This window comes from Culex pipiens, chromosome 3 (assembly GCF_016801865.2).
Source record: "Culex pipiens pallens isolate TS chromosome 3, TS_CPP_V2, whole genome shotgun sequence".
Lineage (NCBI taxonomy): Eukaryota > Metazoa > Arthropoda > Insecta > Diptera > Culicidae > Culex > Culex pipiens.
In genome coordinates, this window is record NC_068939.1 from 129,387,000 (window position 1) to 129,401,268 (window position 14,269).

The 14,269-nt window shown below is 37.7% G+C and overlaps 1 protein-coding gene across 1 annotated transcript; it reads right to left on the minus strand.

Annotated features, from left to right (window-relative positions):
- Positions 1-5,997: 5,997 nt before the first annotated feature.
- On the minus strand, positions 5,998-14,059 carry LOC120414852 (uncharacterized). Its single transcript, XM_039576175.2, has 4 exons — positions 13,726-14,059; positions 13,597-13,667; positions 6,606-6,759; positions 5,998-6,542 (listed from the first exon to the last, which is right to left on the minus strand). The coding sequence occupies exons 1-4, from the start codon at positions 13,865-13,867 to the stop codon at positions 6,448-6,450; spliced, it is 462 nt and encodes a 153-aa protein (XP_039432109.1). The 5' UTR covers positions 13,868-14,059; the 3' UTR covers positions 5,998-6,447.
- Between the last annotated feature and the right edge of the window lie 210 nt (positions 14,060-14,269).

Consider the following 14,269-nt stretch of genomic DNA (forward strand, 5'->3'; position numbering starts at 1 on the left):
TGGCTGAAATATTTCAGGAATAAATTTAATTATTTTGTTGATTCCTGAAATATTTTAGCCAAAACTTGTTTCTTCTTTTACAACCACTAGATCATTTTGTACATTTTTGAGCCCTTCTAGACGATTGTAAAGCTTGTCAAAATGAACATTTTTATTCTTGAAAAATGAATTTTGGTCAATTCTATCAAAAGTTATGGGCAAAAAACGATTAAAAAATGATCATTTTCAAATTGAGATTAAATTAGTTAAACAAAAAAAACCCCGAGATATTTTTATCAAATGTACTCTAAAATGTGTACTTTCAGATGCTTCTAAGAGCGGGGTCAAGCTCCGCCACCTTTTCGAGTTATTCACATTTCAAAATGGCGTCTTTTTCGTCGTATTTTGGCTATAACATTCGTTTTAAAGGTCCAATTTTTGCTCTCTTGGAAGATAAATGTGTGTTTTGATAAGCTCTACAAATGTCTAGAAGACACCAACTCGCTACGACACAAGCCAGAGTTGATAAGTTCAAAAAACTCAGCTATTTATTTTCTGGTAGAAAGCTTTTTTCCAAAAATTCACCACCCTAACTTGGCACGGACTTCGCCTCTTCGGTCCAATGTTCTTCAAAGGCACCGACAAATCTGAACGCACTCGTGACGTTCATGCGTGACAACAGCATTTTTCCCAAAGCCAAACTGTTAATTAGAACCGCTAGAGATAAGCTCTCAGCTGTCGGAACGGAATGTTTAGGCCAAGTAATCTTCTTCACTTTCAATTTCGTTTGCACAGCCAACTTTTAAGTCCACACCACCTTTTTGAGCGCTGGATGTGGTGAGCCCAAAAAAGCATGCTTGAGAAATCAGTCTCATGCCCATATTGGTCTTCGGCTTGAGCATTCTTCACCACAAATCCAAGGCCTGTGCATGGCATGCGATGCACATGGCTTTTGGAGCCCATTCATGAATCGATGGAAGTCCCCCACCCCCTCGGCTGTTGTGACCCCGAGTGGCCATTGGCAAATTTGTTTATTGTGATGTTTCAATTTGTGTCCGAAAAATTTCTTCATGTCAATGGGGTCCGAAGTTATCGCTAAATCTTTCCCCCGACAGGGCAATGTTTTGCGGCCGATTGGCAGCCGAGGATAAGCATAATGCATTGGGGTGTATGTTGGTCGATGATGTTTTTATTTTGAGCGAACATATTTGCTCGAGTTGCAACATGGCTTGATTATCTTGAAACATGATCTGAAAAGATTTATTTACAGAATTAGTTTTGAAGGTTCAGAAACTATGAGCAAATCTTTCTGTTATTTTGTTTCCAACCAACAATTTTGAAAATTTCATCATTTTGGTAACTGGTCTGCCCTACCTTTGCAGAAATAAACCCAACATGATTTCATAAAGAAAATTAAAAAACGGTTCTCCGTAACATTCCACGATGTCATAAATCAGTTTTTGGCCCAGTTTAAAACGGAAATCTTTTGTGGTCACCTAGCCACAAAAAAACGCACTTTCATCAGTGGCCACGCAAGAACGTCCATCATCGAAAAGACCTTTGCAAATATTTCATGCTCAACGGCTTAAGATTGGCGGCTCGATTACGGCCCAAAGACACTATTCGCCTCCTGCTCCCGATGATGACGAACCCGCGGTTCGAAAAGTCGTGATTTACGCGTCGGACATTCTGGGCACCCCCCCTCAAGGGATTATGTGTGCGCCACGGTGTGTTGTGGCCTGCTTTATCAAACTTGACATCGATTTCACCTTATTTGGGATCACACGCGGCTGCAGAGTTACGATGACGGATCCTGGGTGCCGCTACTGCGTGTGCGCGCGCTCCTTAAGTATGAATTATGACTGCTGCTGCTGCGGCTACTTGACCTGGACCAGATTTGCGCGCGCACATTTCTAAAGGTGCACAGTGGGTCAATAGGTGTTTTCTGAGGTTATGACCAAAGAAGTTATTTTGATGATAATGTCTAAGTTTTATAAAGGAATTTATGATCGATTCAGTGTCCTTCAAATTTTCATAGATATTCAAAATAGCATTTTTATTTTTTTACTAACCCGTGTTGGTATTCTCGCTCTCTCCCGAGAAACATTCCTCTCTCTCGAGTTATCACCGCGAGTCTCGAGCTGCCGAGAGCAACTCACCGATTGCCCGTGCACTCCTGCGCTCACGAACCGGCTTGCTCGTGAGCCAGATTTGCTCGCGAGCGAGAAGTAAAACGAGTTGGTAACCCGCGCCGTTAGGATTCATAAGCCTGATAAACAAATTGCTAGCTTGGAACGAAATGCTAGCATGAAACGCTCGCGAGCACTCGCGATGAGAGCGAGAGCAAGAACGAAAATAGGAGCGCGAGTGAGGAGAGGAAAGTACTACAAGAACTCTCCCTTGCTCGCGAGCAAGCAAAGCTATCCTTCTTCTCACTCGAATTCCAACACTGATGTTAACATTTGCGCTTAAATAACTATTTAGAAAAGCGGGTTATTTAGAAAAGGTGGGACCTAAAATTAAATTTACTACACAAAATGATGAAGCTTATTGTTAAGGCGTTAAAGCGGACCAGACAATGCCCAATGACCTCGTAATTTGGCCGTCAAGTTCTCAACCATTCTGAAATCGATTCGTTTTTTTTTTTGTAAGGGTATATCTCAGAAACTAATTGTCCAATTATTGAAGTCTCAGAAAGAAAATTGTAATAAAAATAAGTTAAGAATAAAAAAAAGAAAATTGAAAAAAAGCCTTAAAAAAAATAACAGGAAGTTTTCTAAAAAAAAAAATCCCTGTTCCTGAGAGGAACACCCGTGAAGAGTATCGGGGCCGGCATTTACAACGCGGATTCAGTGACAGTTTATTAATCAACTTAATGTTAACATGCCGGGACCGTGGTGTAGAGGTAAGCGTGGTTGCCTCTCACCCAGTCGGCCTGGGTTTGATCCCAAATTTTGAGACGAGATTTGTCTGATCACGCCTTCCGTCGGACAGGGAAGTAAATGTTGGTCCCGGTCTAACCTAGTGGTTAGGTCGTTAGCTCAGTCCAGGAGCAGGAGTCGTCTCCCTGGGTCCTGCCTCGGTGGAGTCGCTGGTAGGCAGTTGGACTAACAATCCAAAGGTCGTCAGTTCGAATCCCGGGGTGGATGGAAGCTTAGGTGTGAAAAGAGGTTTGCAATTGCCTCAACAATCAAGCCTTCGGACACCTAGTTTCGAGTAGGAATCTCGCAACCGAGAACGCCAAGGCAATGCTGTAGAGCGAATAATTTGATTTTTTTTTGAATGTTAACATGTTAAGGTTAATGTTAACATTCCATAGGTTGTCTTCCTAAGGTGTCGTGATAAGGTCCAGTTTGTGACGATACACTACCTTCCCTTTACTAAGCAATCGAATCCAGGAGGGAAAAGGTCACCAGTTGTGTTGGTCCGAGCCGGGATTTGAACCCCGATCTACCGTTTACGAGGCGGAAGTGTTATCACTGGGCTACGTGTCTCGGTCAAGTTTTCTCAGATTTTTAAAAATATTTATTCAGAGGTGGCATTCCATCATAAAACGGAAAATGTTGAAATTTCCATAAATTATAACCCAAAACAAAAGTTACTTTAACTCCAACAGGGTGCACTTTATCAAAAAATCGGAGCAGTTCTATTGCAAATTTAATTAGGGCTGTAATTTTTATTTAGTTTCCGTTTTGCCATTTAAAAAAATATCATCAATCATACATTTTTCTGTCACGTTTTGGTTTTGGGTTTGGGTTTGGGTTTGGGTTTGGGTTTGGGTTTGGGTTTGGGTTTGGGTTTGGGTTTGGGTTTGGGTTTGGGTTTGGGTTTGGGTTTGGGTTTGGGTTTGGGTTTGGGTTTGGGTTTGGGTTTGGGTTTGGGTTTGGGTTTGGGTTTGGGTTTGGGTTTGGGTTTGGGTTTGGGTTTGGGTTTGGGTTTGGGTTTGGGTTTGGGTTTGGGTTTGGGTTTGGGTTTGGGTTTGGGTTTGGGTTTGGGTTTGGGTTTGGGTTTGGGTTTGGGTTTGGGTTTGGGTTTGGGTTTGGGTTTGGGTTTGGGTTTGGGTTTGGGTTTGGGTTTGGGTTTGGGTTTGGGTTTGGGTTTGGGTTTGGGTTTGGGTTTGGGTTTGGGTTTGGGTTTGGGTTTGGGTTTGGGTTTGGGTTTGGGTTTGGGTTTGGGTTTGGGTTTGGGTTTGGGTTTGGGTTTGGGTTTGGGTTTGGGTTTGGGTTTGGGTTTGGGTTTGGGTTTGGGTTTGGGTTTGGGTTTGGGTTTGGGTTTGGGTTTGGGTTTGGGTTTGGGTTTGGGTTTGGGTTTGGGTTTGGGTTTGGGTTTGGGTTTGGGTTTGGGTTTGGGTTTGGGTTTGGGTTTGGGTTTGGGTTTGGGTTTGGGTTTGGGTTTGGGTTTGGGTTTGGGTTTGGGTTTGGGTTTGGGTTTGGGTTTGGGTTTGGGTTTGGGTTTGGGTTTGGGTTTTGGATTTGGTTTGTTTTTGAATGTAATTGAATTGATTTTTGGATATTTATTCCATTTAACAGTACATTTTTACTGTCTGGCTATACTGTTATGAGATTTTAACACTTATTAGAAAACTACACAGAAAAAAATAATATAAATTTGGAAGCTTTAATTTTGGAAGGTTGAATATTACATCTTTTATGATGTAATTTTACCTCAATTTAGACTGAAAAAGTGACATTACACCAGAAAAGTGGTAAAATTACACATTTCCAGAGGTAAAATTACACCTTTTTTCTGACATAAAAGATGTGTTTTTTTTCTGTGTATATATCTATACAAGGTGGTTCAACATTTTTTTATTTTGATTAAAAAAAGCCAATCAATATCTATTTGACATTTCCGATAATTTTGGATAAAATGTCATGGTTTGTAGCCATTTAATTATAAGTTACTCCTTTTTGGACAATATTTCTTCAATTCTTCCACCGTGTGACCTGACCAGATTTCACCGCAATTTCGCGCCCAGTTTGCTCCACATACTGCTACCTCTTACCCACAGACACACTACTCCGACCAAAATACTTATGTCAAAACTATATCATAATTACTTTATGATTTCTAACATATTTCTCTTGTCAGCGGTGATTGATTACCGAATGGGCGCGTGAGCTCGAAAACTGGATATTATTGTTCAGTGCAGGTTATATTCGCGCTCAATCTTTTCAGTTTTTATTTTCATCTATCTCTATCCTTTTTTTTTCAAAAGAGATCCAACGATTGAAAGACATTGAAAGACCTCAACCAGACAAAAAAAAAGAACACGAGGAAGAGAACTCGATGATAATGGATCTTATCGTAATTAATCTGTGGTCGGTGGCACAACAACCCGGGTTGGAGCGCTATTCGGGCGAGGCCAAATGGAACGTACGACGACGTTTATGCACTTCATCCAAACCGGAGTGTGCCCCAAAAAGTCAGGTGGAAACGGGCACCACTCCTTTCAGGTTCAGATCTCGGTTTGGGGTATGGTAGCAGAATCGAACTAAACACAGAAAAAAATAACATAGATATGGGGTTAAAGAAAGTCGCTAAGGTCGCTGGCAAGGTTTAGTCAGAGATAAATGAAACGGGAATAATAATAAAATTTTGAAAATATATTGAAAACAAATTATTTTCAAAGAGAGCATGGTAACGTTAATAAGGAATGCCAAAAAACAAGAATTATAGCTGAAGTCTGGAAGACCATAGAAGTGTCTCTTTGCCTGTGACATTCCCCTTCGAACCGTATAAGTTGAATCAAATTTCGACCGATGTCCAAATTGTGGTAAAACAATCGCTTATGGCTACCGTCACAGACTCCGGCGGACGAAATCTCTACTCACCATTCAGTGAGGCAACAACGCGTCGACCAATGGCATGATTACAGCGCCCAGATATGACGGAACCATTTATATGGCATTCGCTCCGATTGATATCTGTATTCGTTTTGTTTGCCCCGTCCCGGAGCCTGATTGAATGGACGCGGTTTCGGATTTCGGAATGATTTATTAATTGGTTCCGCGATGATAGAGTGAAACGAGGTGTGTTTGTTAGTTTTTTTTTTAAATCAAGCGTTCATTTCGGAATTGGCGAAAATGGTTAAACGTTATCACTATTGTAGTTGTACCGCTATAAATTTCTACTGGACACGCGCGCGGGTGTGTCCCCACTAAATTGACCTGGAAAGCATTCTACGGGGTTTGCTTGTCTGCGCATAAGTTTTGGAGGGTCGAGCCGTATAAATGTTACAATGTAAATATATATAATGTGTATATATTGTCAGGACGAAAAAACGGGGATTAGTTAGTAAGTTGTAAGGATTTACTACTGCACGTCATCTTCTTCCTCCTCAGTCCACAAAAGTATGGGTCACACACAACGGAAGGACACTCCAGGAATAACTGCTTCTCATTCGGCCGTAAACTTTGACACACAATCTCGTGGAGGATCTCCACGGTTCGGACGGTGAACGGACTCCTAGACGACGTCTATGTAGTACTGCGGTTCCTGCTGTTCTCTTCGTATTTTTCGAACTGCTCCCGCCACGACCAGAGCTTCCAGGGTGAAGATTACTGCAGGAAAAACAATCATCCCAATTACAAACATTCAACTAGTCAAATATTGAGGTGACTCACAGGTGAACATGATGACCAGTTTCATCTCGGCGACGGTTTTCTCCATATTGGACTCGTCGTACTCGGTCGCGGACAGGACCGCTCGGCGAACCACGGCCGAAGCCTTCAGGGTGATCGTGCAGGTCTGGTAGATTTGGAGCAGCTTTTCCATGCGCTAGAAAATAGTTGTAAATAAATTTATTTTTTATTGTTTTGCATGACACTACTTTGGTTTGTCAAAACTGTCTCTGTTAAGGTTTCGAAAATAATTCCTAATAATTTTAGCTTAATAATTTAATGCCAAATTTCTCACATTTTACCTAAGATAACTTTCTTAAGAGCGAGTTTTTCACCGATGTGAAACAGGTCGTATCGAGGTGCTCCGATTTGGATGAAACTTTCAGCGTTTGTTTGTCTATGCATGAGATGAACTCATGCCAAATATGAGCCCTCTACGACAAAGGGAAGTGGGGTAAAACGGGCATTGAAGTTTGAGGTCCAAAACACATGAAAATTCTTAAAATTGCTCGCATTTCCGTAAAACTTCATCAATTCCAACTCTCTTAGATGCATTCGAAAGGTCTTTTTGGTCTCAATTTTGTCATATTCGGAATCCTCGGTCAATTTCACGTAAGTTAGAAGTATTGGAGTTGTAATTTTGATTTAAAAAATAATTAAATAAAACATTTTTGAAAAAAGAAATAGATCTTATTTACCCTATGATCAATACGTCAAATGCTGTATCAAGTAGGCGAAAACTTGTTTACCCCTAATCCGACAAAATTCTAAATAATATTTTAATTAATTCTAAATGGCATTTTTCCAATCAAATTCAAAATTCCAACACCTCAATCTAATGTAAAATTTTCTGAGGATTCCGAATATGTCAAAATTGAGACCAAAAAGTGCCGCTATGGAGGCCTACAGAGCAAAAACTAACGTTGTAAAATGTTTGTTCTAGAAAAATCGAAAAACTATGAGAAAAACTGCGATTGGCCAAAAAGTTAATACCGTAGGCTTATAGTCCATGAAATTCCCTAACTTTTGACCCATGGGAGTATGGGTGTTGGAGGCTGTTGCCAAAAGTTATTAAGGTTTTAAAAAAATCAATTTTTAACAGTAATTTGCAAAAGCTATGAGAAAAAGTCAAACCAATCCTGGATGTCTATAGCACATTTTGAAGGGCTTCAAAAGACCTTTCGAATGCATCTAAGAGAGTTGGAATTGATGAAGTTTTACGGAAATGCGAGCAAATTTAAGAATTTTCATGTGTTTTGGACCTCAAATTTCAATGCCCGTTTTACCCCACTTCCCTTTGTCGTAGAGGGCTCATATTTGGCATGAGTTCATATCATGCATAGACAAACAAACGCTGAAAGTTTCATCCAAATCGGAGCAACTCGATACGACCTCTAGAACAAACCGAGCAGAATCTACAAATACTGCCTCTTAAAGCAACACAACCAGCAAGTAAGTTTTTGGTGTTGTTCTTAAAAAATTGTACAAATTACCAAACCTATTTTGAAATAATTTTATTGGTAAAATAGTTTAACATGTTGTTATAAATGCCATTGTAGACATTACTTTATGGTATAAGGGGGGAGAGAAAGTCCGAAAAGCAACTGACGTGTCGTGCTTTTGCTCCGAATAAAACCCCGTTCTTTTCGTGAATTCATTGTTTGTCCGGGCTGAAAATAGTGTTAATCAATTCGTTTTAATGTGTGCATTTGTAAGATCGTGAAGTTTCGCTAATTTCGTTTGACTCTGTGAAATAAATTTGGTTTTTCTGATGACCAAATTTGTTGCCGGAGACTAGCCATGATGGCGTCTGGCTGCAAAAGTGTCGACGAAGAGAAAGTGCGAGAGTTACCGTCGCGAGTGTGTGAGCAAGCGTGCGAATTTGACGTTTGCTAGCAAGAGAAGTAATCGACGAAGAGCAAGCAGCAAGCCGATCAGCAATCCAGTCTGGCAGGCTGGCCCAGCAGCAAGCAACATTTCTTTTCGGGTGAGAGAGTTCTGTGTTGTGGGAGAGGGTATGGACGGGAAGGGAAAGAGGTGGGGGAAAAATCGCTGACCGCGCAGAGCCTGCTTTGTGTGGTCGGCTAAAGAGCGATTGCTCTCGAAAATTAACCCTTGATAATCCAATAGTTATTTTTCAGTTTTTTTTTGTTGCGATCTTTTAACGGGAGGATTAAATCAACTTACTGTTTTTTTTTAATTTATACTGGCGGTTTATTTATTTTTGACTCAAGTTTAAGGATCCCCCTTAAAATTTTTGTTTGTCTCTGAGCTGATAAGAAAATTAGACTCGCAACACGTTATTTTTCTTTCCTGTGTTAAAAATCTATCGGTGGATTTTACGTTCATAAGCTCAGGTCGGCGAAATTCAAAGTCTTTTGAAACCGTATGGTTTATTTTGATTAGCATGAATCCTTTTTGGTTACGTTAGTTCAGTACGCGGTCAAGTCTATAAAATTAAATTTGAATTTGACAGTTCGTTCAAGGCTAGGTCGCGGTCGTCGCGCAGGATTTTCGTTGCAGTTGTCGTCTTTTTTCCCCGCTCATTGTGATTGATTTTATTGTCTTCATACATACTTCTTCGGGTAAACATCTGTGATTCAGTATTGCCCTTGCTGGCTGTCCAAGAATGAATTCTCTTCATTTCTTTTCTTCTCTTCTTCATATTTATTTATTTGAACTATCTAAATTCTCGTTAAATTATTCTACTCAGTTATTATGGTCTTACAATCTCTTTATTCCGCTCTGCATTATTTCAATTAATAATTAATATTTTTTCAGCTGGTTATAAAGGTAATTTACTATATTAAATTATGCTCTTGATTATATTCATTTATTATATTACATTTTATTATATATTTTTACACTACACACAACACAATGCAAAAATAAACCGGAGCGTTTGGTACGGTATGTCCACGCATCCCTCCTCCCCTGTAGATTCTGTGGAATGTGTTCCGTTCACAGAATCCTCTCTGCGGTAAACACAACGTAGTAGGGCTGGCCGCTTTAATTTTTGTAATGCATTTTCGGGTGTTCTCGGATGTATTGCAATTATTAATATTGACAAGAAAAGTGCTTGGGGCGTTATCTAATCACAAGACTTTCCAGCATGCTTTCATCGGACTGGCTGCGTTTGTGTTAGATGAGATGAGATGAGAGAGATTGTAGACATTACTTTATGGTATAAATATAAAATCATATCGATAATTTCAGCAATATTTTAAATATATATTCTAATATTTGAAAAATTAACTCTATTTGTTGAATATTGTTAGGGGCCATCCGTAAACAACGTAGGACACTTTTTTTGAAATTTCATACCAACGCCGCCCCCTTTTGTGGACACTTCTCCATACATTTTTTTTTTTTGTATGGAGCGTGTACAATCTTCCACCCCTTAAGGGCTTTATATATATTCCTTAAGGGCTTTTTTATATATTCCAAACACCCAAAACCAAAAAATAGATCGTGGATAGTCATAAATCGCTTCCAATCCATTGAGTGCCAAAAAGTTCACAATTTCCGAACCATGTTACATAAATTAAAATTTTAAATATTTGAGCACAGTGAACGTTAACAATCAAATTTAGATGTTTTGTAAAACTCCCGTGTATAGTACCACAAAAAGTAAAACAAGATATTCTATGAGATTTTTTCCCAATGATTTTAACATTTTAAAAAAGTTCTCATTGCTTGTTTTGGAAGATAATGTACTTACATTTTTGAATATATTTTATTCATTTGTTATTTATTTTTTCATCATCAACAAAAGGTTGGGTCAAATGGACGAGAGGTCGAAAGACATAAGGTCGATCAGACAAACGGTTGACAGTGGACAAAAGGTCGAATGGACAAACGGTTGAAAGGACAAAACGTCAAAAATAAGTTATTTTTTATTAAATTGAGTTCTATAAGTATTTTATAAAACCATTTTGAATTATATTGACGGAAAAAACTCAAACTGCTGCATCTTTAAAATTTTGAATTCAGGCATTTCATTTTCAGGAACTGCTCATGTTTGAAAAAATGAAACCCCGCAAAAATTAATACTGAAACTTTTTTTTTAATTTAGCCATAATTAACATTTTTTTAAAGTTTCCTGCTTTTAAAAAATACAAAAATCAAAAACCTGCGAGTTAAAATGATAAACAAAAACAGTATATGTGGGTGCTCAAACCAATCTCTAACATGTTTGCCAATTTGCATGTGTGTTACAGTAACCCCTTAAAATAAATTGAAGTCATGTTTGCATTTTTAATTTAAAAACGTCATATTAACAAAATCTTCATCTTCAAAATAACGGAAAAAATTACAAATTTAACTTAAACAAAAAAACACAATTTCTGAAAATGTGCGTGCCTAAAACCTATTTCTCGGGGTAACCATTCAATTAATTTAATAATGTTTAAAAATCTTTGACTAAGGAATTTTAATTACATTCTCACTATGAACCGTTTGTCCTTAGACCTTCTGTCTTTCGACCCTTTGCCTAACATCTCGCCAATTGGTATTAGTCAAGCTCACTGATGGCTCATCAGAGTGGTTAATTCTAGTAATTTCGATGATCCTTTTTTGAAATTTTGCCTAAGAGAGAACAATCATAAGTCAAAAAAAACATTTTTTGAAATTGATCATCTTAAACTTTAAACTTGTTGTTATGCATTTATGTTGTGTAGTTTTATTTTACTTTGTAAGTTTTATTGAAAATCCGCGACCTCTTATCTTTATATTTTGCTTGTTTTAAGTTTAAGTATTTTTCTAGTCACTGTTCGATTGTGTGCATCTTGTTTTTACTATTTCTATTCTGATTGATTTGCGGTAAGGCAAAGTTGTGGTTTATTGTTATGACAATCCAGAAATACTACGAATAATGAGGAAAGGCCATAAAATCACTCGCAAAATTAATTCTCAACTAGACCTCCTAGACCCACCTTCATGTATACCTATCAACTCAGAATCAAAGCAAATGTCTATGTGGTTGTCATTCGATTATCTCGACAATTGACTGAACCGATTTTGTCCGTTTTGGCGTCATTCGATCCGTCTTGGGGTCCCATAAGTCGCTATTAAAAAAATATTATTATTATTATAATTTATTATTGACACTTAACCATAATTTAGTATTAAAAATTATGCAAATTAGTTAAGGGGTTACATACATGTATATTGGCAAAAAAATCAGAGGTAAGTATGAGCACACACTTCAACTTTATTTAAATTCTTTTTTCATGGCATTAAAATATACATTTTCACCTGCTTTCAAAACAAATTTGAAGATATTTGGTTGCATCGTTGCCGAGGTATAGCAATTTTAAGTTAGCAGTTTCAAAAAACGGGTACCACGATATCTCAACACAGTGTTGACCAAATCGGCTCAAAATTTTGGTGAATACTCGTTAAACCGATTCCGTGTGCATGACGAAGCCCGATTTTCAAAAAGTTTATTATAAAAAAAGATAAAAATATTTTTGTGTTTTTCATATTAAAAACCCGTTTGTTTCTGATTTTTGTATTTTTTAAAAAAGCTAATTTTAAAAATTGGGCTTCGTCATGCACACGGGATACATCTTGAGAGTCTTCACCTAAAATTTCAGCCAATTTGGTCCATCCCATATCGAGATATCGTGGCACCCGTAAATCAACTCGGGGTTTAGAGAAAAACGCCAACAAAGTTTGACAGCCCGCTTTGCGCATGGCAAAATTTTGAACTTAAATCGTCTCTTACTCAGTTTAATCATTAAATATCTTCATGAATCTTTCAGGAGTGATTAAAAATCATGTTTTGAGTGGATTTATCAAATAATCTGTAATATAAAATTTAGTGATTTTCTACATGTATGTAACCCCTTAAGAACTTCAAAAGCTATGCTAAAAAACGATTTGAACAAAAGTCCGGAAGATTGTAAAAAGGGTGGTTTTTGTTAGAAAACTCGTCATGCTATACATTTTCAGAAAGTTATTTAAAAGACCTTTCCAATGCGTCCAAGACATTGAAGATCTGACAACCCTATCAAAAGTTATAACCATTTATGTATTATTTACGCACTTTTTAGAGGCCAGATCTCAGATATTTTGATAAAAACGTATTCAAAAGAGCTTTCCAACGCGTCCAAAACATTGAAGATCTGACAACCCTATCAAAAGTTATAAGCACTTAAATGTTATTTAAGCACTTTTTGGATTTTGGATAGCACCCTTTAAATGTGAGGAAGGCGCCAACCACTGAGGGTGGATTAAGTAACGTTTTTAGTAACACTTTATAAGAAAAAAACGATTCAAACAAAGACCTTTCAATTTAAAAAATATATACATCATTTAGTGGATCAAAACTGCCAACTTTAAGGACTAGCTTGACAAACGTTTTTAATTGTGACAATTTATAATAATTTTTTAAGTGAAATTTGATTCGCAATCAAAAAGTAATTTTGTCAGATATTTGTTAAAAGTACACCATTTTTGAGTTAAAGTTCAGGTAAAATTTATTTTAAAAAAGAAATATTATAAATGAAGTTCAGCCTCTTCCATCTTAGATATTATTATTTTATGCGAAATGCTACGAAAATCTTTAGAACTTTTGATTACACTGTAAATTTCCTTTGGTTACTGTGATATTCATTTTTTGATGGGTTGTCTAATTTTCTCTTTATTTTTGATACTTTTACGAATAATTCATCTTTTTAGAAAAATATTTGATCAAAAGCTAAAAAAACACGACTGTAGTTTCAAAGGGACTCAAATCTTTTTTATTCATGAAAGTTTTTTTTTTAACATTGAATGTCGTATCAGGACTTTTCACAATGTTGTTAATTGTATTGCTATTGTTCAATTGCATTTATACAAATCATGAATATTTCATTTAAAAAAAACATTTTTATTTTATATTCTTTAATTGATTTTTTAGAAATCAAAAATGTTCTGCATATGAGTAGCAATTTTTTGGTCCTATATTGACAAAATTACCATCAACAAAAAAAACAAAACTTCCACCTACCTTTGCCACTCCGATGATAAGCATAAGCGAAAGAAAGTTGTACAAAACCAGCAGTACAAATATCGGTTCCACTAAAATTAAACAAACGTTTTATTCAACAATCCTATTGCAAATAACTCCTCAACTCACCATCGTAACATCCGATGTCCCTGTCCAGCTCGCTAATCCGGGCACATGCCAGCAGTGCCGACGCTACTTTGAAAGAGACGAAAATCTCCCCGAACGCAATGAAGTAACTCCAGGTGTAGTAATTACATACGGCACAACGCATTTTGAACTCCTCGGAATGGACTAACCGAAACTCTACTAAAAAGGCTACAGATTGCTACTAAATTTACGGACTTTTTCTACCTTAAATTGACGAATAAATGCTACAGCTAGTCTGGAAGAAGGAAAATTTCACCCTTCAGAAGGAAGGTGTCCTGTTTGGGTTCTTCTCCCCCACCAGACGCAAAACAAACCTTTTGACAGGACGAATCACGGCTTTCGCGGGCGGACATGCGCAGTTAGTCCAGGACGTTCGTTCTCCGGCGTGACACCTAGATTGCGCCCCCGTCCGTAATGAAATCGCTGAAAAGGGGGAAATTTATGGCGCCAAAGATGCCGCCGAACCCGATAGCTGGCCATCATCGTGGAGTACGACTACCTGTCCACCAGTGGACGGTAATCGCGA